The sequence below is a fragment of the Pteronotus mesoamericanus genome, unplaced genomic scaffold, assembly GCF_021234165.1.
Source record: "Pteronotus mesoamericanus isolate MK-2021 breed Mesoamerican mustached bat unplaced genomic scaffold, CSHL_Meso_final contig_101, whole genome shotgun sequence".
In the NCBI taxonomy this organism is placed as follows: Eukaryota; Metazoa; Chordata; class Mammalia; order Chiroptera; family Mormoopidae; genus Pteronotus; species Pteronotus mesoamericanus.
The window spans coordinates 8417398-8441026 of NW_026555001.1; the positions used below are offsets into that span (position 1 = coordinate 8417398).

The following is a 23629-nucleotide window of genomic DNA, read 5'->3' on the forward strand; positions in this document are numbered from 1 at the left end:
GGGGTGTGCAAGAGGGAGCGCCGCCCGCGGACTTCCGCGTGCGGGAGACCTCGGATCTCCGCCCGGCTGCGCCACGCCCAGTCCTCGAGAAAAAGCGCGCTCCACGCCGGGGCCACCCCCACCTCCGCCGGACGGCCGGGCCGGGGGCGGGGCCGCGGGCTCGTCGCTGCCGTTCGCAGGCCCGCGGGCCGCTTGGCCACGCTCGCCGTCGCCACGCCTCACGACTACATTTCCCAGCAAGCCCCGGGCCACCCGCGCGCCGCAGTTGACCCATTTCCCGGCCCGTCCCGGGCTCGGCCGGCCCCCGCGCCGAGGCGGCTGCTCCCTGCTGACTGGGGTGTGGGCGGGGAGCGGCGGAGGGAGGAGGAGGCGCTGCTGGCCGCCGCCGTTGCCTCAGCTGCTGGGCGCTGGGCAGCTCACCGGGTTTCTGCGGCCGCCATGGACGAGCAGGCGGGTCCCGGCGTCTTCTTCAGCAACAACCACCCGGGCGCTGGCGGTGCCAAGGGTCTCGGGCCTCTGGCGGAGACGGCCGGCGACGGGGCGGCTGCGGCGGGGGCGGCCAGAGCCCAGTACAGCCTCCCGGGGATCCTGCACTTCCTGCAGCACGAGTGGGCCCGCTTCGAGGTGGAGAGAGCCCAGTGGGAGGTGGAGCGGGCGGAGCTGCAGGTAAAGACCCTCCCGGCCAGGCCCTCTTCATCCCGCCTCTCCGCTCCCCTTCGCCCCGCCCCGGACCCTTCCCCCTCCCCCTTCGGTCCCCGCTGGTCCCCTCCCCTTTGCTCCCACCCGTCCCACCCGGGACTGTCCCCTTCCTCCCTTCACCTGTGCCTTCGGCTGCCCCCACTTCCTTGACCCGGGTTCCCACTGCCGCCCTGATGCGTTGTTTACCCTCCCCGCTCCTTTTCGGTTTTGCGCCTTCTTTCTCTGAACTCTGTCTGCGTTCAGCTCTCTCGGCAGCCCGCATTTCGGGTCTCCCCGTTCTGGGTACTGATGGGGCTAACCGTGGCTTTGAAAGACGCGGAGCAAATCCTCCATCCCCAGTCCGCGGTCTAGAGACGTTCCCGCAGCAGGTATCGGCAGTTGGCTTCTCTGAGAGGAAGGTGATCAAAGAGACAACAGAAGTTGTGTCTGTGAGGCCTGGACTCCGGGCGAGAAGCTGACGTTGGGGGAAAGTGTTACTAGGAATATCAGCTCTCTTTTTAAATATGTAAATGTTTCTTCTCTTCTTCCCACACTCCCTCACCCCCTCCCGCGTCTCCTTTAGGTATTTCAGGTTCATGGATTTTCCAGGAGGGACCTAGATGATCAGAGTGAGGTGCTAATTCAGAGATGGTTTCCTGTTGTCAGAATCTAAAACTTGTCGAGGATTAATTTTATGTTCAGTGTTTTTGTGAAATTGACTTTTACTTTAAAAGGAAATAAAGGGGGCTTGAAAGTTGGTTACGTTTCCTGCATAACGTGCAAGGTAAAGTGTGTCCAGGGAGGAGCTATAGTGGGCTCCTCTTACAAGGATAAAGGGTGGCCAGCACTTAAACAGGCCACCATTCTGAGTTGGTAGGTAGGTGTCCCTGGCTGTTCTGCAAACTTCCAAGCCATACAGCAGTTTCACAGGGGCCGTAAAGAACTGCGAGTGGCTGTGCCTTTCTGCTTTGCTAGCTAATCCTGGATGCGTATGAAATCTGAGTATGGTTTTGGTTGGTGACACACATGAAGTTAAAATGCTAACCAGCCTGTCACTTTTTTTGGTAACATGTATTTTCTTTGGCACTTAAGGAAAAGAAAAGGAGAAGTCTGTTACATAGAATCTGTGCTGGAACAGGCTGCTTTTGGTGTAGTGCAAGTGGCAGTGGAAGGAGCGGGGAGACAGGGTTATGGTGTGAGCTGGGCTTGCTGCTAGCTGTGTGACCTTGAGGACATCCTCTACCCTCTCTGATCTTCAGTTTCATTACTTATTCATTCAGCACATTTATTCAGTGCCAGGCGTGTGCCTCCAGGCCCTGGGATTAGCAAAACTGACAAAGCCTCTGCCCTGGTAGGGTTTACGGTTTAGTCAGGTAATCAGCAAATGCAGCTGTGTAATATACTGACCCATAGTGCCAACTGCTATGAGAAGAGTTAAATCAGGGTACAGGATGGAGTGTGGCAGGGCAGCACTTTAGACGGGGTGGTCAGGGAAGGCCTCTGGGAGGAGTTGAATGAAGTGAGGGAGTGACTTACCCTTTCTAAGATTCCTCCTTATTCTTTGTATTTCTATTCTTTGGCGGCTTTTTCATTCCTACTGTTGTGCTACTTTACTATCTAGTCTTCTGATATTTGTAATGTTTCTTATAATGAATCTGACCATGTCTGTATAGTAACCAGCAGGCTTAAATGCTTCATTCACATTTACTAGTAATTCACCTTTATTAGCAGTGAATTCCATAAATGAGCTTGTGGATTTCAGACTTCAAGAAAGTGTTAAAGGCAGGCTTTAACTTTAATGTTGTACAGTCATAGAGAATGATTTTTATGTGTAATCACTTAAATTTTAATTTCTTTTCCAGTTTAGGGAATGTAAGATAAGTCACAATAATTTGGTCAAAAACAAACAAGAAAACAACTTAGTCTCCTACCTGTGAAGGTTTGGGAATTTCCAACCCATCTCACCCCACTGTGTTTAAATTTTTTAACTTACCTGTAACTGTAGACACTCTTCAATTTTATATGCGCACACAAACAACATCCTGGGTTATTTATGGCAAATGTTTAAGGTAGGTTTCCCATTGGTGCTGAGTATATTAAGGACACTATATTTTTATAGTATCTTCTGGTTTGTGCTCAAATTACATTAAGCATCCATGGAGAAACTTTAAAAAAATGTGTCATATTTTCCAAACAGAGCAAGTATTATGAATTTTGGGGGGAGAGAGTTTGCAAGAACCTGAGGTTTTTTGACCCCCTTATTAGTATTATTGAAATGTAGCTCATATCGTGCCGTGGCTGATTGGCTCAGTGGATTGAGCGCCGGCCTGAAAACCAAAGGGTTGCCGGTTCAATTCCCAGTCAGGGCACATGCCTGGGTTGTGGGCCAGGTCCCCAGTTGGGGGTGCGCGAGAGGCAACCACACGCTGATGTTTCTCTCCCTTTCTTTCTCCCTCCCTCCCTTCCCCTCTGTCTAAAAATAAGTAAATAAAATCTTTAAATCTATATATATCTTATGTATTTACATCAACATCATTAAATTTGAAAATATCCTTTTATTTTTTTTACCGTTAGAATTTTCTAAGAAAAACAAGAGGAGTTGAATGAATGATGATGATACTTGGTGTCTTCCTTTTAATTTTTAAATAATCTCTTCGGAAGTCATTAACACCAAGTTAACAAAAGTACCTTTAAGATTAAGTCCAATTTTTCCCTTCAGGAACCTGTCAGTCTTGCTCTTTCACATTGGCAGGGCAGAATTGTGAAAGCCAATCCAAGCACACATCTATCTACCTGGCCTGCTTTCACCACTTCCTCCTTCAGATCTGAAGAGTAAGAACTGGTCACATGGTAAAAACTTATTTGTCACTTGTTCCCTCTTGCCCATTGTGATATATATTACTCTTTTTTTACTTTTAGTAATCCCCCTCACCACCACCATGCAGATGAGAATGGGAAAAGAATGGTCAAAATTATTACCGAGCTTTGTATTTATAAAAGGAATTGGAAATGCGATACATAGCATTTTAAAGAATTTTGTGTGATACACATTGGGCTAGATTACCTCAAAGAAATATGCAGTCTAATAACAGTGATAGAACAAACAAAATGCAGAAGAATCAGTGTTTATCATTTTGGGGGTTTAAATTTTTTTAGAAAAGCACAAGAGCTTAGCAGTGAGCGGGGAGAATAGCAGGAAGAAAGAACTTCATGAGGTAATGAGAATGTAAGGCTCAGTATTTGAAAATTACTGACTTATGGGAAAGCAAGCACGTAAATAAAAAATAAAAGTCATTGCTCTAGATTTTGGGGTGTGTGTGTGTGTGTGTGTGTGTGTGTGTGTGTGTGTCTGTTGTGTATTAGGGGAGGCTCTGCTATTTACCTGGAAATACTAGAACTGTGAAAAAGCTGTGATGATTAGGGCCTGTTGTGTGGAGCATGATACTCGAGTGTGCATGAATCCGGGCTTTGGCGTTAGTGATTCATATTTTCTTTCAACAGATGTTTTTCAAGTGCCTATTTCATGCCAGGTCCTGTTCTAGGCACTGGAGAAGCAACGATGGTTAAAACAGATCCTTCCTACACGAAGCATAAATTGTGGTGAAAGACAGTAATAAATAAATGCATTCTTAAAATGTTAGATGGTAAAAAGTGCTATGATAAAGTGTGACGAGTTGGTTATGGAGTGCTCGGGAGGGTAGGGTACGGAAGAAAGGCTTTACTGATGAGGTGCCATTCATTTGAGCAAGACTTGAAAAGGTGAAATGTGAGGAAGAGTGTTCTAGGCAGAAGGAACAGTAGAGGAAAGGAACACGCTCACCATGCTTGAGGAATAATAAGGCAAGTTTCGCTGGAGTAGAGGAGGAGAGAAGAAGTGATGTCAGAGACACTGAGTCTTGCCATGGTAAGGACCTTAGATTTTACCTCAGCAAGATGGGCAACTACTGAAATGTTTAGAGCAAAAGAGTGACACCATCTTCAAACGGAGCCCTTTGGTAAGGTTCAGAATAGACTTGGAGGGGAGATGATGGTAGAAAAATCAGAGTCTAGTTAGGAGGCTTGTTGAATAATCCAGGCCAGAGAAGAACTAGAGTGTCAGTAATGGGAGATGGGACTGTATATATTTTGATACATATTCAAAATATAATGGATTCTGAATACATATTTGAAGGTAGATTCAGCAAGATGTGCTGGAGGATAGGATGTGAAACTTGAGAAAAAAGGGCATTCAAAGTTGTTTTGAATGAGCATCTTCATGGGACTGTTGACAAGATATACTGAGCACTTATGGACACAGTAGACACTTAAAATAACAGTTTATTTTTTATTATTATAACTTATTTACAGTTATAGTGGAAAGCAACATGGCATAGATCTGGTTTTAAATCTTTGCACTAAGACTTACTGTTTTTTTAATGCAAAAAATACATATTTGCCATAATTCTGATCTCTTAGAACGTTAGTTTCCTCATGTGTAATATGAGGATAATAAACTACCTTGTGAGAATTAAATGATATTTTAAAATACCTAGCAAAGACTCGGTACATAACACAAAGTAAGTGCTGAATAAATAGATGGTAAAATGCATGATGGCAAATTTGTATATGTCCTTGTTCACACCTCTCCTGAGGCTAGAGCATGTACGTGCCGTCCTGGAACCATGCAGTGTAATATTCTGTCACTAATGGGCGTTTAACAGCAGTCAGCTTCAAAACATTGATAATGCAGTTCAAATGCACTTGCTTTACTTAATAACTCACTATGTGTTATCTTGAACTTACATAGACATGTCTGAATTTGTTTATCTTAACCATGGATGACTTCTTGGGTAATAAATTGTATATATTTACTAACCACTCTATAAAACTAATTTTTGGTTTTATTTGGGTCTTTAAACTTGGAGCTATTGTACCTCTTTGTGGTATGGTATATTTATAAACAGATTCATTTTTTATTCTAGTCATCCTTGATAATTTTATAATCTTCAATTATATTTTGGAAAGATTATAGAGGCTTTACTCTTTTAAAACATAAACTAATATTTATCACTTTCATTTAGTGTTTCTCAACTTTAGCTGCAATATTAGAATAATTTGGGGGAACTTTTAAAAATATTAATTCCCTGCCCTGACCAACGTGGTTCCATGAGTTGGACATCATCCCACAGAACTAAGGGTTGCTGGTTCTGTTGCCAGTTTGATTCCAGGTCAGGGCACATGCCTGGGGCGCGGCGCATGTCCCTGGCTGGGGGTGTGCTGGGGGCGTGCAGGCAGTAGCTGACTAATGTTTCTCTCAATCATCTTTGTTTCTGTTCTTCTCTTTCTCCCTCCCTTTCCCTCTGTATATAAATAAATAAATAAGGTCTTTTTAAAAAATTAATTCTCTGACCTCTGCCCCAGGCCAGTTAAGTCAGATTATAGGAATTAGGGCCCCTGGTATTAGTAGTTTTTGAGCTCCCTTTAGTACTAATATGCAACAGAGATTGGGAACAACTCCTTTAGTTGTTCTTTTCTGTTTTTACACATATAGTTTGACAATTTCAACACTTGTGTTGGTATTCCAGATATGGATGGCTTTTTATAGAATTTGGGATATAATTTTTGTTATGTTTCTGTTCTTTCTGATGGTAGCTAGCATTTTATTTTTAGGCAGTAGGCTATTATAATTTGAATCACCTCCCTTAGACGGAGAGATGCAGTGATAGAGTGAGTAATCTTTGGGCTGGAATGAACTTTGGAAATAATCAGCTACCTCCTTCTTTCACAGGTAAAGTGAGATCCTGAGAGAGGTTAAATAACCAAGAATGAAATAGGTTTTGTCCAAGCTCTGTCACTTAAATCTCCAGATACCTTTGCAGTTGTTTTTTTTTAAAAAAAATCTTTCAAGTACATTATCTTGCTTGATCCTTACAACCTTCTGACATAATCATTCACTAATGATTAGTTAATCATTTTTCTTTTTATTTAAAGCAACAGACATGGAGATTTTACTATGCTGTTGGCTACATATAAGATTTTCTTTTGACTTTGGTGTTCTGTAGTTTCATTGTGATGTGTCAATATTCAGATTTTATTTTATTTGGGATTTTGTTAGGCTTCTTTAATTTGTGGATTGGCATCTCATTAGCTCTGTAAAATTCTCACTCATTATCTTCTTGGATTTCTCTCCTTTCTTGTCCTCTTTTCTTTTCCTTTGGATCTCTGATTACATATATCTTAGGCCTTCTTTATCTGCTCTATGCTTTCCATCTTTTTATCTCTATCTGCTTTATTCTGGATAATTTATTCTGGTGTATCTTCAAGTCCATTAATTTTTTCTTCAGTTGAATCTAATCTTTTAAAGCTATCCTGTGCGTTTGTAATGTTAGTTATTGTTGAAGTTCAGTTTTGTTCCTTTTAAAATCTGCTGTATCTTGCCCTGGCTGATGTGGCTCAGTTGGAGGGTTGTCTGGTAGCCGAAGGTTGTGGGTTCCATCCTTGGTCCAGGTGCATACAATAACTGGTCCGGGCATGGATGGGAGGCATCCGATCAATGATTCTCTCTCACATCAATATTTTTCTCTCTTTCTTTTTTTCTACAAGCAATGAAGAAATGTCCTCAGGTGAGGATAAAAAACATTTTTTAAATCTGCTGTATCTTTTCCTAATAGTTTACTTTTTCCTGTAGGTCTTTTCAGAATTGTCTCTTATTTTTTAAACCTAGCAAGGATGGTCATTTTATAGTTGGTGTCCCTGTTCTTTCTATATGTGAGGTGTTGGAGGTCCCTTTCTGTGGTCTATTGATTTTGCTCATTCTTTCTTTGATGACTTGTTTTTTTTTTTGTGTCTGTGTGCATAGTTAAATTATGTGCTGCTCACTGTCCTTAAAGAAATATGAGATTAATCTGAGGTCTCAAATAAAGATAGCTTCTTCAGAAAATGTTTGCATTTGCTTCTGATAAGTTTCTGGAGGCATTACCTGGACTGAACTACTTTAAAGCAAATTCATTGCTGTAAGTTTTGGACCATCCAGGTGATGCATGTTTTGGTTGTGAATACATTTGAGGGTCTGTATACATCTGTTTCACCTTTGCTTTGAGGGTATAAACCCTTTAGCGTCTTAGCAAAATGTGGGGTATATCTGCTGTTAGACTCTTTATTCCCCATGGTCCTGATCTTTGATTTTTGCCTTTTGGGTCCTGCAAGGCTATCCAAACTAAAGTTCAGATTTGTTCTGATTGGCCAGTACCCAAAAGGAAAAAGTGGCTTTTGTTCCCTTTCTTCAGTAGGTTCCCAGTTTCTCTTCAATTTTGACCAAATAATTCCTTACTATCTTGTAAGCTTTGCTTTTTAAGATGATTGTAAAAATAGTTCAGCTAGAATTTTTATCTCTTTTCAGTGGGCGGGTTATTTCAAGGCATCATTAATGTAAGTGGATTTCCCTTACTTTCACAAACTGACATAAAAGAATGGACCCAGTAAGTATCTGGGGAGAAATATCCTTGATGGCAGTTCTTTATCAAGAGATGTGCCTGGTTGGCCCTAAAGGTTATATATTATCCAAGTCTACTTTCCTTTGAGTTCTAGTGGTAGAGAAAGGCCTACAACTTTTCTCCAAAATCTCAGTAATTTAAGGAGAATTTAAAACAAACAAACCCCTTTACTGATCAGCCTTTGAAAGGTGTTTCATTGCTGGGCCATTAGAAATAATTGCCCTTGGGCTCTTTAGAGTTTCTTGCTTTGGTGGCTATTTGGATGAAACAATCTATTGACCATCATGATTTTGCTGTGAAAAGTGTGGGTCAGAGTCATATAGCTTCATCACTTTTGATTTATAATTTTTCTGGGCTTTGTAGATGATAAAGATGTAAATTGTAGATGATAATACACCCACTAAACAGAGTAGTTATAAGATTTTAACAAGATAAAATATGCAAAGTGTATTACCCATAATAGGTGTCCAGTAAGTGGTTTGTTCTTCTTGGTTGACGTTTCTATGGACAGAATGTGTTTGATTGTATTAATTCTTTAAATCAAATTTTAGATGCCAAGAACTGGTTTCAGTGATCCATCCCGTGTAGTAGCTGCTTACATTCTCTTTGCCCTATTAGTAGTGGCTTAAGGACAATAAACTGGCTATATTTGGAGTAGGAGCAGGCCAGAGATGGTGGTAGTAGGCATTGAAGCCTACAAATAGTAACAGAAGAAAATTGGGAGTTTGGGAGACAGTCCTGAGTTGGGGAAGGCGTAAAAGAAAGGGAGAGACAGGGGAACAGAGAGGTGGGGGAAGAAGAGACAGACAGGAAGGAAAAACTGCACTGTACACATTAATGTGTTCTTAATAGCATTTTAGTGCTTGTAATGGTAGAATTCTAGGACTGACTGGGGTGGAGACACACACACCCAACACACAGACATCCCCCACCCCCCGCCTCCCCCTAAATCTCTATTCTTAATTTTCTGTCCCCTCCGTTGAACTAAGAATATTTTACCTCCTGAGGGACCTTAGAATTTAGGTAGCCTCATCTCTTGTTCTATTAGTTAGGGCCAGAGAGATGAAGTGACTTGTCTTAGATCATCTGTGAGTTGGTATAGAGTTTGTTTAGATTCCAGGTGTCCTAGTACCCAGGCCATGGCATTGTTCTCCGTACTGCATCATCTCCTTTAATTGGTCCTGTTGAAGCTGCTTCTGATCTGAAGTAGCCAAGTGAAGTATAGTATTTAGATGATTAAGTATTCTTTGAATAGCTGTCATCCTTTAAAGTAAATTCTTACTACTTATTTCAAGTTTTTCTTCAAGTAGAACAACTTAGTAGAATAATTTCTTCAAGTAGAATAATTCTTTAAGGGGCTCAGGGAAGTCACAATTTGTGTTCCTCAAAATTGTTTACCTATGTATTGCCCCATTTTAATAATTTTATTTTCATGTAAGGCCTTAAATACTGAAATACAATGTCTATTTCTTTTTAAAATGTCTGCGAATTTGGATCTTTTCATCTTGTTCCGAGAGTAGCCTAATTAGGTTCTGTGTGTGTGTGTGTGTGTGTGTGTGTGTGTGTATTTTTAATATAGTTTGTGTTTATTGACCATATTATCAGTTTGTGTAATACTTTGGTTATTAGGTAATTCTTAGCCCATTTGTTATACACATAGTATGTTTGAGCAGAATAATATGTTAACCATGTCTTTTCTCTAATGCAGTAAGGTATTTGAGAAAATAAAATTACTTTTTGTGGGGCAGACTAAATGTCATTTAACCTGTATTGTAAAAGTGCCTTATCTGAACAAGATGGTGGAATATAGGAAAATATTGATATGTAAGAAGGAAAAGTTACTGTAGAGTTAGCTAGAAGCAGTGTGGCACGAGGAAAAGTGTGAGTAGGTATTTTGTTTTCGAGATAAGATGGGGAGAAAATAAGGGTGTACAAGTCCTGGAATTTAGGTGAGCTTTGGGAAATATTGCACAAGGTTGGGTGGAATAGGTATTTTGGGCGTGGTGAGAACGTTCTTGGCATAAGTGCACTATAGAGATCTAAGGAAAAGTCCAGGGGGAGTGTTTCATTACTCTACACAAAGGTTCCATTAGCACTCATTTACATGTGACACAAACTGGATCCAATACCAGCATATCTAGTTAGGAGAAATAAACATGATGGCAAATTCCACAAGGGTGATACCAGCTTTACCTGGTGGAAAATTACAGCCCAGTCTGTGACTGGTTCTCAATTTTTTTGTTTATACTTCCTAAATGAGAAGGTTACATAGTGAGCAAGGGATCCTAAATTATAGGCACAATTAAAACCTGCTCCTAAGGAATGTGGAGTCTTATAAAGCTGAAAGGAGGAAAGAAGGAGGAGCCAGTGGATCTGGGTCAGCATCCCTACTGAACTTGAAAGAATAAGAGTCAACCGGGGAGGATGGTACCATGGTCCCAGTAATTGAACCCATTTATCTATTGCTTCCTCTCTTTCCTTTCTTCTTTACCCTCCAAAAACAGTAATAGTTTCACTTACTGGGCACTTACTGTGTGCCAGATACAATGCTAAGCACTTTACATGTATAGTCTATTTTAATGTTTGTAAAACCATATGTGGTAGATACTAATAATCATTCCCTAATTTAGAGGTAAGTTAAATAATTTGCCATAAGAAAAGTCTGAGTTATAGGCCTGGGCATGGTAAGTAGAAGGAAATATTTTGATATTTTTCTTGTTCTCTCGTGCTCTGAGTCAATGTCAGAGCCGGGATGTTTTCCTCTCTCGATGTATGATGAATTTCTAATAATCTCCCAGAGGTTCAGTTTACTTTCTTTGGGAAAACTCTCTGACCGCCAGACACAAGGAAGCTTCATGCTTGTATGTATGAGAGAAGCTTTGTTATCCAAAACCATCCAGACTGGTGGTTGGGCAGTGAATTTAAAAAGATGGTTAAGATGATACTTTAAATTTAAGTTAAATTATATAAATGAATAATCACTTGCCATTGTAAGACCAAGCCAACTAACCCCTCACTTTTTTTTTTTTTTTACAATGCTGATTGGAGTTCTGTGTTGACTTTCTTAAATCATCTACAATTTTAATGCTTTTGTAATACATACAGTAATATATAATACACAATACAATTGTTTATGATTTCTGGTTTTGGCTTTCCTTGAGGAAAGCACGCAATACACAGTACAAAATCCTAGATTTTTATGACTTTTCTCCCAGTCTTTTACAGTTGTTTCACCCATACCTAATTTGACAGAGAATCTAGTGGATCTCCTTTATTGCCTTGACTTTCTGAAGCATTCAGTGTAGTCTTTTTCATCATACCCATGTTCTGTGGTTTATATAATATTTAATTGAATTATCTAATCAGTAATAAGTGCAAATATCATATGCAGGTTTGGAAGGAAACCAGTTGACTTGTGGTGAGCTTATACAACTCTACTGTGGGAAGCGAAGTGTATAAGTGAACTATAAAGAATAGCTTGCTCTGTGTGTGAATATTTAATACGTGCTCTGGGCAGAGTTTTACAAGGGGACTAGAGAATTCTGGTTAATCCATAGGGTGGGTTAAGAGAGAATTAGTGGTGAGAACTTCCACTGTATCTCAGTTATACCATCAATTTCATGCTTTGTATGTTTGTTTCCTCAGTAGAATGTGACTCACTTCAGGGAGTTTTTGTCTCCCTAAAGTCCAGCAGAGTTGACTGACACATAGTAGCTGCTTGATAAATGGTTCTTGAATGAGTCATGTATTAGGTATGTCCTGTCTCCCAGCTCAATTTTGTCCTTAAGGGCAGGTCTTATGTCCCAGATATTTTTGATATTTACAATGTTCGTTGTAAATGTTGTAACTGTACAATATTATGTTCTTATATAGAGAACAGCCTATCTATTCCTTTTGCTTGCTAGCTAGTTCTGCCTTACAATTTGCACTGGAAAGAGCCTTTTAGAGCAAGTAGTACTGTGTTCTGTGGTGTAGAGCACTGCCTAGGCCCTGCCAAGTCACTCTGACAGAGCTCATTTCAGGGACGCCACTGGCTTCCTAATTGCAGCTTAATGTTAGTTGCAGCAAATGGTGCATGGATCTTGGTAGTTGTGATGTGTAGGTTTGTTTTCTTTTCCTTTTGTGTGTTAAATATGGACTGCCAGGAAATGTCTTCGGCATCATGTACTAAAAAATCTTTATAATCAGTGTCATGTAACATTTTTTTTCTTTTCTAAAGCCCATACTTTCAAATTTTACACACATTTCTTATTCCTGTTAAATACAAAGCAAATTGAATATTTTTCTATGAAGGTAAATCTTATTTTAAATAAAATATAGCTATTACTACTTAACATTCTACATTTCTGATTTTGTTTTTAGTTGCAGTACCAATATATTGTGATTTTAAAGCTTTTTAAAATTTTATTCTAAATAATGAAATGAAAATGCCTCAATTATTCAGAATTTAAAATGAAAATTCTGATTTTCTTATGTGTGTTTTTTAATTAAAAATTAAAGTTTAGCTTTTTAGATTCTTATAGCTAGACAACTGAGAAGAAGCACAAAATGCTAAAATACGGAAATACTAACGTTGTCAAAACCTCATAGAAAACTTATCAAGAATTTTTAAAAACTTTTTTAACATATATTTTATTGATTATGCTCTTACAGTTGTCCCATTCTTTTTTCTCTCCTTTATCCTCCTCTTCCCAGTACTCCCATTCTCATCAGCATCTCCCCCGCCTTAGTTCATGTCCATGGGTCATACATATAAGTTCTTTGGCTTCTCCATTTCCTAGACTAGTCTTAACCTCCCCGTCTGTTTTGTGCCAATTATGCTTCTTATGTCCTGTACCTTTTCCTCCATTCTCCTTCCCCTTCCCCACTGATCTTCCTCCATGTGATCTCCATTTCTGAGATTCTGTTCCTCTTCTGTTGTTTGCCTAGTTTGTTTGTTTGTTTGTTTAGATTTAGTTGTCGATAGTTGTGAGTTTGTCATCATTTTACTGTTCATAGTTTTCATCTTCTTTTTCTTAGATAAGTCCCTTTAACATTTCCTATAATAAGGATTTGGTGATGATTATCTCCTTTATCTTACCTGGGAAACATTTTGTCTGCTCTTCCATTCTAAATGATAGCTTTGCTGGATAGAGTAATCTAGGTTGTATGTCCTTGCTTTTCATCACTTTGAAAACTTCTTTGCAACCCCTTCTTGCCTGCAAGGTTTCTTTTGAGAAATCAGCTGACAGTCTTATGGGAACTCCTTTGTAGGTAACTCTCTCCCTTTCTCTTGCTGCATTTAAGATTCTCTCCTTATCTTTAATCTTGGGTAATTTAATTATGATGTGTCTTGGTGTGTTCCTCTTTGGGTTCAACTTTTTTGGGACTCTCTGAGCTTCTTGGACTTGTATGTCTATTTCCTCCACCACATTGGGGAAGTTTCCTTTCGTTGTTTTTTCAAATAAGTTTTTCAGTTTCTTGCTCTTCCTCTTTTTCTTCCGGCACCCCTATGATTCAGATATTGGAACTTATTAAGTTGTCCCAGAGGTTCCTAAGCCTCACCTCATTTTTTGAATTCTTGTTTCTTTATTCTGTTCTGGTTGAATGTTTATTTCTTATAATTCATTGATTTGAGTTCAAGTTTCCTTCCCTTTGAAACTGGAGAAACAAATGTTCGTGCTCCCTGTTACCTACCAGACCCACTAAGAAGAGACAGGGATTGAATCTTTTTGGGCACGTTTTTCAGATGGCTGGCGAACTGAGAAGACAGTGGGCTTGTACCCTAACAGACCATTTTCAATTCAACGGACCATTTTAAACTGATTCTTTTTATAAGGAGAAGGAAAATGTAGGTAAGCAGTTTGGAATTCAGGGAAAAAGTTAATCAGATAAAAAGCTGCAACATTCTTTTATCTGTGCCCTGGGAGGTGGTCTTTATCTGTGTCCTGAGCAGTGGACATCTCACCCTGTAGCATAATGGCTCAGATACCATCTTGATTACTTGCAGTCCTCTGGAGGCACAAAGGTGGAATTGTTTATGGTCTCCTGGAGTCAAGGTGGGTCGTAGCTTCAATTCCTAAAACAAGAGCTTTTTACATATTGATTACTAAGCTTATTAGCTATTACCTGAAACTAAAATTTTTCCAACATTTGAGCCCCCAGTCACCTTCACTGTTGGTTCCCTATATATTTTTATTTATTTCACTTTGTATAGCCTTCACATCTTCCTTTATTTTGTGGCTGTACTCAGTCATTTCTGTGAGCAGCCTGATTACCAGTGTTTTGAACTCTGCAACTGATAGGTTGACTATCTCCTTGTCGCTTAGTTCTTTTTCTGGAATTTTGATCTGCTCTTTTATTTGGTCCCTATTTCTCTGTCTTCGTGCACCAGTCTGAATTAATGTGTCTTCTTTAACTCCTTGGTTGTCGGACTTCCATACTGTTCGATTTTCTGGCAGCTCTGGTTGTTTTTTGTTTTTAAATTGGTTGTTTCCTTTTTTTGGTTATGCAAGGAGGCAAATCATATCTACCTATGCCTCCATCTTGGCCAGAACTCCAAAATGACAAGAATTTTTAAAAACTATGCTTTTGCTTGCAAACCTTTTGGTTGGGATATTAGGTGCTTACTGAATACCTGGCATATCTCTCTCACTGGAGATATACTGTATTTTTCCATGTATAATGAGTACTTTTTTGCCCAAGTTTTTGAGGGAGAAATAAGGATGCATATTAAACATAGTCGTGCTAATTCCATATCTATATAAATGTTTTTAATTCTTTTAAAAATTTCTTGTACCTTTTATCTGTTCTTGTGTTTTGTAATTATTTGTTACATAAAGTTCCTTGTACCAGAATATGTTAAAAAATAAATGCTAAAATTCTTTTACAATAGAAAAATCAAGTATCTAAATATAAAGAAATAAAAGACTAAATTAAAACAAAAGATTTTTTTCCTGAAAGTTTGGGCCAAAAATGTGGGTGCACATTATATACAGGACCGCACTCATACATAGGAAAATACAGTAGTGCAAAACAGGCAGATGTGGTTCTCCCTCACATGTAGCTTATAATGATTCTTAACTTCAGGTAGACCTGAGTCCAATATACCAATGGTAGTATCCACTTTGGTGATACTATTTTAGTTTTCCCCATTAAATAAAAACCAACCAACCAATAGTAACAACAAAAGAAACTCCTTTCTCAGCTCTTATGCATTGGTCCTCTCATCCTATCTCTTATTCTCCTTTATTTCTTTGTATAGACCACATTTACTACCTCCACTTTTTTACTAGTCTCATCTTTCTCTCTGTTTCTTTGTTCTCTTTCCCTTTGGGGGGTTATTCATTTCTCTGTCTCTTGTGATCTTGCTTTCAGTTCTCCATTCAGTTGTTCACCAGATTATACTGTTTTTGTACCCCCCGCCCCCCTCCGGCCAGTAGCTACTCTTTGATTCAAGTCCTTCCATTCCAGTTAAATCTTTTTGTTTAGGCCCCTCATAAAATTACATCTCTAGCTAGTCATGATATTTTTCCACATTTATAATTCTACTTCTTGAATTTCTTACTGTCTTTACCTGGATGCGCTATCACGTGAAACTCAATCATCCTTTCTAAAATTCTCCCACACCAAGTTGACCTTTCTTCTCATACCTAGCCCCTCATTTACCTTTTTTAGAACCCTAGATTGAGTGTTCACTGAACATTTCACTCTCTTGGTTCTCTCTCTCCCCACAGTGCATGTGATATTGTAAACTGTGTAATGTTTTAAATCCAGTTTTGACCATTTAATTCCTAATGCTATTGTTATTCTGGTCCAGACCCTCATCATCTTATAGCTGGATGACTGCGGCAGGGGTCTTCCTAATTCTTTTTTACCTCTGGTCTTCCCCTTGGCCAAGGTATTTCTACACTGTACTGCCTCTCAAGTTTCTAAAATTATTGATTTGTTTAAGACAGTCTTTTTATTTTTGCCTATAGTAGATTTCACATCTCTCCATGATTAGGCTGTTTATATTTCCTACCTGTTAGGGTACTCCATCTAAACCAAAGCAGTGCAATCTTCCTTTGTACATAAGACATGTCTACTTTGTTTGTTTTTTTTTTAAAATCAATGTTCAAAAGGGTTTGTTATTCTGAAATGTCCTTTTATCACCTTGTGGTTTGTATTACTCTTTCAGATTTATAGGTTCTGTATTCAAGTTTAGCTTAATTCACATTTCCAACATGAAGAGCTTTTGAATACTGTTGGTTTTTAGAGATTGTTCTTTTTTTACTACTTGCTTTGTCATTTGGCACTTGGGGTATGCTTCTGTATGTTATTTACTTGCTTTTTATGAATCTGTTTAATTAATTTCGCAAATATTTATTGGGCATCTGCTACATGCAAGTGACTGTTCTGGGCATTGGGGGTATAGTAGTAAATAGCATAGACAGTCTCTGTGCTCTTGGAGCTTTAGCAGCTTCCTCTCTGTACCTTATTTTTTTGTGTTGTTGTATTTCTTGCACCTATCACAGTATGTATTAATAATGATGATGTTAAAATTGAGTTCAAACTTGCAAGGAGCCAGAAAAAAGAAAAAACCCACTATAGAGGTGAAGATGATTATTCTGTAGGATGAAGATATCTTTTAGAAGGTGCTGTTGTCTTAGATTCAATAATAAATTTTTAAAAATTAGCCAAAGTAATACTGCCTGGGAAGATATTAATTCAACTGTATACCATTAGTCCCCTATGAAAAGCATGCAGATAGAATGCAAACAAACAGAAACCTTTAAAAAAAAAACACCTCATTGTCTTGAAATCAATACTTATTCAGGTGTTTTCCACACGTAATCTTTATGCTCTTTAGTTCCACATAATCACAGAATGTGATTCTTTCATTGTATACCTGAGGGAACTGAGATTCAGAAAAGTTAGGTAACTTTAATAAGATCACACAGGTTGAGAGAACCAGGAGTAGGAATTTCCCAACTCCCAAATCAAAGAACATTGAATTTTGTACAGTACAGTTCAATAAATTTTATATCTAGTTATGGTGCTGAGTTATTAAGAAAAATTATGTTCACTGACTTTTTAAAAAATGAAGGTAGGGATTTATTGATCTTTAAGATTCAATATATATCAAGGCTTAAATTTTTTATCTCAAGTATTTTTTATATGCATCTACTATGTCTTTCCCAGTTTCCCTATTTACGTTCTATTTTGTTTTCAGACTGTTTAAATAAAAATTGTTACTTTGATATCTTGACCTAATATTTTATAAGGAAATGAGTGTGTTATGATAGTTGAAAGTCAGGTAGTTATTAATAAAAGCTTATTTTAATAAAACTTGACTTTCCTGGTTAAGGAATCTAAGGAACCTATATTGATTTTTAAAAATATTTTTATATAATTTTGCTATAACTTGAATAAGAGATTTAGAGCTGAGTCGCTGGCTTAAAACCACCATTATTTTCCTTAAAAAACAGTTTTAGTCCTTATTTAGAATTCAGAGTTAAACTTAGATTTTATTTTTAGAAACTGTCTAAAAAGTTACATTTACCAGTATGAAAGAAAACCAGAGCTGGACAATAGTTAAAATGGAAAAAGCAGATTTTAATCAGGAAGTATTGCGGTAGGGAGAAAAGACCTTAGTATATATTTGGCCTCAATTCTAAATACAACAAGGAAATGTAGGAATTTGTAGCCTAGGAGTGGGGTGGGATTTGGAAGGTGGAAGCTACTTGACAGAATTCTTGCTGAAAGTGGACCAGGATGATCTGATGTCACCTGGGGGGTGGTGGGTGATGAGGAATTTGATCAGAGATTGAGGATGATCAGATTTTAAAGGTGGGGGATTGTTGCTAAACCAACTTAGTAAGATTCATACTAAACTTTGGCAAAAATGAACCTGGAAACTAAAAAATCGGGTCTGTTCAGCAGAAGGCTCAGAGGAGGACAGTGCTCAACATGTAGCAAAATAGTCCATATTAATAATTACCAAAAATATACACATTATTCCTGACTGGTGTGGCTCAGTTGGTTGGAGCATCGTCTGTAGTTGAAAGGTTGAGGGTTGGATTCCCAGTCAGGGCACATATCTCAGTTGTGGGTTTGATCCCAATCTGGGTATTTATGATCCACACTCCTGGCCTCTTATGGGAGGCAACCCATCAGTGCTTCTCTGCTGCATCAATGTTTCTCTCTCCCTTCCTGTCTCTCTAAAAGCAATGAAAAATGTCCTTGGATGAGAATAAAATACTTAGGTACCCTTTTTTGTCTGTGAATTTTTAAAAATCAATGATAACACCTAGTGGTGGGAAGAATGTGTTAAATTTTACTCTCATGCATTGTTGGCAGTGCTGGTAGTTAGTATCTATCAGGAAACTTAATTATACTTTGATCTAATAATCCTACTCATTGCAGTCTATCACAGAGAAATAAACAAATTGTCTTAAAAGTCATTATGCATGCATAACACCATTGACAATTTATTTTGTAATAGTGAAAAATTATAATCTAGCCCTGGCCAGCATGGCACAGTTGGTTGGTTGTTGTCCCACAAAGCAAAAAGTTGCTGGTTCCATTCCCGGTCACGGCACATGCCTGGGTTGTGGGCCAGGTCCCAGGATAGGACATGTGTGAAAGGCAACCAATAAATAGTTCTCTCACACATCAATGTTTCTCTCCCCTCTGTCTCTCTCCCCTCTGTCTCTCTCCTTTGCCATCTCTTTAAAAATAAATAAATAAAATCTGACTTCCGATCAAGATGGTGGCATAGATTAACATGGCTTGCCTCCTTGTACAACCACATCAAAATTTCAACTAAACTATAATACAACCATCTCAGAATGGTCAGAAATTGAATTGAATGGAAGTTTCACAGCTCTAGACTTAAAGAAACCACATCCATCCAGACTGGTAAGAAGGGCAGAGGTATGGAACAGAGATATGTCCATGTGTGGTGGATAAAAATTCAGTAGGGATATCTTGGCAGTGAGGAGTCCAGGCCCACATCAGGCCCCCAGCCAGGGTTCCAGTGCCAGAAAGGTCAATCCCCATAACCTGGCTGCAAAAACCTGTGGGGATTGAGTTGGTAGAAGAAACTTCAAGAGTGCCAAGCAGTTCCTCTGAAAGAACTTATACACAGACTCACCTACTCAGACTCACTCCTGCTGAGCTCCTGCACTGGGATAGCAGCTTGAAAAGAAATAATGGCATACAAGGAGGAACTAAAGTGTCTGGCATCAAGGTGAGACCTGGGGGAAAGCCTTCTCCCAGACAGAAAGATGGGCAGAGGTTAATGTCCCTTTTCTGAACCCTCCCCCCACAGAGCCACAGAACTGACAGGTGGGTTCCATATGTGAGAATATATCAACCTGGCTAACACTTTGCCCTGCCCTGGAGATCCCCTGAGACTCCATCCCACCCAACTTAGAGGCCCACCCAAGCTGTTAACGGCCACTTTTCCATATGAATGGCTGGTCTTGGCACATGCTTCACAACTTCCTAAATCTCTCAAAGAAGGAACAGTCAGCCTCAGTGAGCTGCCAGCCCCAGTGCCTGTTCTAGCAGCCCAGGCCCAGCACTAGCAGCAGCCAGCCTAGATTCACAGCTTGGCTTCACCTGGGAATCTCCAAGTCCAGCAGCCAACTCAGATTGTTTTATAGCACAGGCAGGGTGGCCCTGAGCAAAATGTAGGTGGGGATTGACCTTGGCCTGTACCACTCGGGAAACTCCCGGGCCTGCACACCCAGTGGACAGCTGTAGACCATCTTAGGGCACCTCCACCCTGCCCCTGCACAGCAGATCCTCCACTGAGGGTGGAGGTTGGTGGTCAGTGGTCACAGCCAATCCTTGCAGCTGACTGACTTAAATTAATTCGTTCCATTGACCTGCCAACAGCAATCAAGGCTCATCTACAAAAGGAGAGTATATTCAGCCCACATGAAATGTGCAGCTTGAGTACTGAACTTCAGTGATAGGGGAGGCTGTGCCACTGGACCCTACGGGACACCTATTACAATAGGCCATACTGCCAATACACGGAGTCATAGCAGTTCTACCTAATACATTGAGACAAACATGGGGAGGCTGCCAAAATAAGGAGATAAAGAAACATGGCCCAAATGAAAGAACAGAAGAAAACTCTAGAAAAAGAACTAAACAGAATGGAGGTAAACATTTTGGAGATAAGTATGTCAGATGCAGAGTTCCAAACACTGGTTATAAGGATGCCCAGGGAACTTAGTGAGGACCTCAACAGCATAAAAAAGATCCAGTGAGAAACAAAACATACCCTCGTTGAACTAAAGAACAGTTTACAGGGAAAGAACAGTAAAATGGATGAAGCCGAGAATCAAATCAGTGATTTGGAACATAAGGAAGCAAAAAACAAGCAATCAGAACAACAAGAAGAGAAAAAAAACCCAAATTAGGAAAGTATAAACAGCCCCTGGGACAACTTCATGAAATCCAACATTTGCATTATAAGGGTGCCAGAAAGATAAGAGAAAGAACAAGAAACTGGAAATCTACTTGAAAAAATAAGGAAACATCCCTAATGTGGTGAAGGATAACAGACATGCAAGTCCAGGAAGCACAAAGCATCCCAAACAAGATGGATGCAAAGAGGCCCACCCCAAGACACATCATAATTAAAATGCCAAAGGTTAGAGATTCTTAAAAGCAGCAAGAGGAGAACGGTTAGTTATATACAGGGGCATTCCCATAAGACTTCAGCTGATTTCTCAAAAGAAACCTTGCAGGCTAGAAATATTGAAAGTCATGAAAATCAGGGACTTACAGCCAAGATTGCTCTGCCCAGCAAAACTATTATTTGGAATCAAAGGGCGGATAAAGAGCTTCCCAGACAAGGTAAAGTAAAGTAGTTCATCTTCATCAAACCATTATTATATGAAATGTTAAAGGGACTTATTTAAGAGAAAGAAGATGATCAAAACTATGAACAATAAAATGGCAAAATATACTTATCTATCAACAATTGAATCTAAAAAAACTAAGCAAATGAAGAACAGAGATGGAATCATGGCTGTGCACAATGCTTTGATGGTTGCCAGATGGGAGGGGGGTGTGGGGGAATGGGTGAAGAGGTGAGGGTATTAAGAAGTACAAATAGGTAGAGAATAGTCATAGGGATGTAAAGTACGGTGTAGGATATGGAGTAGCCAAAGAGCTTACTATACACATGACCTTTGGACATGAACAGTGGTGGGGGGGATTGACTCAGGGAATGAGGGTGCTGGGTGGAGGGCGGCAATGGGGGAACAAGTGAGACAACTAATAGCATAATCAATAAAATATAATAAAGGAAAAAATAAATTCTAAAACATAAAAAAATTATAATGTAAATGTCAGACTGTATTTAATGAGTATCACTGGGAATGCTTTTGGCTACAGATAAACCCTAGTCACAGTGACATAACAAATAAAGATCATTCTTCTCACAATTCTTTTGGTGGGTCATCTTTTTCTCTGCTATAAGCAGTTGCAGTTGCTCAGTGATGATACAAATAATCTAGGTTTTTCTGTTCTCCTCTGTCATCCATTACCCACAATATACTGACTTACTGTCTTCCTTTTTGTTATATTGCGAATACAGTATTGCTAGACAGTGGTCCCCACTTATTCATGGAAGATATACTCTAAGACCCCCCCGGGGGTGCCCCAAACTGTATAGTACTGAACCTCATATATAATATGTATTGTCTTATACACACATGTACTTCAGAGCCTCTCTTTTGCACATCTGAATTGCCAGCATCACCACTTTTGTGCTTTGGAGCCACTGTCAGGTAAAATAACTTACTTGAATGCAAGCACTGCAATACCTCACAGTTAGTTGATTTGATAATGGAGTTGGCTGCTAAATGACTAACATGCAGAGGCTTATACAGCATGGATATGCTGGATAAAGGGATGACTCATGTCTCAGGTGGGACACTGAGATTTCATCATGCTATTGAGAATGGTATGCAATATAAAATGTAAGAATTGTTTATTTCTAGAATTTTTCATTTAATATTTTTGGACCACAGTTGACTATGGGTTAACAGAAACTTCTGAAAGCGAAACCATGGAGAAGGGGAGACTGCTGTCATTACAGACATTAAGACCTCAGTGAAAGCAGTAAAAGGTTTGGTTGTTTTAGAGTGAGTCTTCTGTATCAGTGAGTGATAAACTTTCCTAGAAGTACCTTCTCTTCATTTCCAGCAGATATCCATATACATCTCACTGGTTATATATATCTGTATGTCTGGACATAGCAGAACCGAAGAGAGCAAGCATTTGGTTTTCCAGATTTTATAGTGGGAAGTTACAAGGTAGAAGGAGATTGGGAATGTGTATCTTGAGTAGCCAGTACACAAGACATGCTACAATGGTTGAGTAAGTTACGGTAAATTTACTCAAAGATCTATAATAAACCTAATGTAAATGATGGTTATAAAAGCAGTACAACACAAAAACTGCATGAAAAAAGTAAGCTGTAAAATTCTGCTCCATATTTCTATCTGTAGAGAAATGGGTTGCAGAGGAAATTAGAAGGAAATAATTCAAAGGGTAAAAATAGAAGCAAAAGTAGAGTGTATCTGAACAGCTTTGCACATTACTTTTTTTTGGATTATGTGGAAGAAGGGGCTGCTGTTCTCATACCAAGTCATAAGGAATGTATGTAGCCTTGTTATCCCCCTTAAAAAATAAAATTTTGCATTGCCATGAGCCATGTAAAGAGACACATACCTGTAATCCATGTGTCTGTGAATGTTCAATTTCATCTTTTCAATTTAACAGGTATATGTATGTGATGCATCGGAGCTGCCAGTTTTAAAACTTAAAAAAAAAAATTCTAACTTATAGGAAAGTTCCAAGAAGAGCATAAAAACATATTCACCAAACTTTATTGTTAATATTTAAAACTGTGATAATTTGCATTTTTATTACTAGACTCTGTAGTTTTCCATATAATGTTTTTTCATCTATATTGTCTCATTGCTCTTTATCAGTCTCTCATTTGGTTATTGTGTTGATTAGTATTGGCCTCTTTTTTTAAAGGTAAACTGTTCTTATATCTCCTGTTTCTATTTTCTGTTTTCTTTTGGAGCATATCATCATAGTTTATTATGTAAAATATCCTGCATTTGAATACTTTTATTATAGGTATTTTAACTCTGATTATAATTTCTTCAGAAGTCAGAAGGGCTTGTGCTAGTTGTATAAGAATGTAAAAAAAGAAGCAGGGAGCTCCTTTAAAAACACAGTATTTCATTTAGATTATAAACTCAATGGACTCTGTGGTGGGGCTGTATTCTTCCTGTGCTTAGCAAGTTTTGTTACATGGTAAGCACTCAGTGAATGAATGGATGGATTTTATTGCAGTATAATCATTAGAATATTAATAACTAAGTTACCGCTTTTAAAAATAATTCTTTGTTGGTTTTAACAAGTATTACATCATGATCTTTTTCTAGCATTATTTCTGGATGAACACTTTCATTTGT

General features: G+C 39.0%; 1 protein-coding gene across 3 annotated transcripts in view; it reads left to right on the forward strand.

Annotated features, from left to right (window-relative positions):
• Nucleotides 1-316: 316 nt before the first annotated feature.
• STRN (striatin) overlaps nucleotides 317-23629 on the forward strand; it is an 86831-nt gene continuing 63518 nt past the window's right edge. For 2 of the 3 annotated variants that reach the window (XM_054567815.1, XM_054567824.1), the window contains exon 1: nucleotides 317-666. In XM_054567815.1, the coding sequence (XP_054423790.1) occupies nucleotides 439-666 (228 nt within the window). In that variant the 5' untranslated portion in view covers nucleotides 317-438. The remainder of the gene's footprint in view (nucleotides 667-23629) is intronic. The other variant, XM_054567806.1, reaches the window with a different exon arrangement.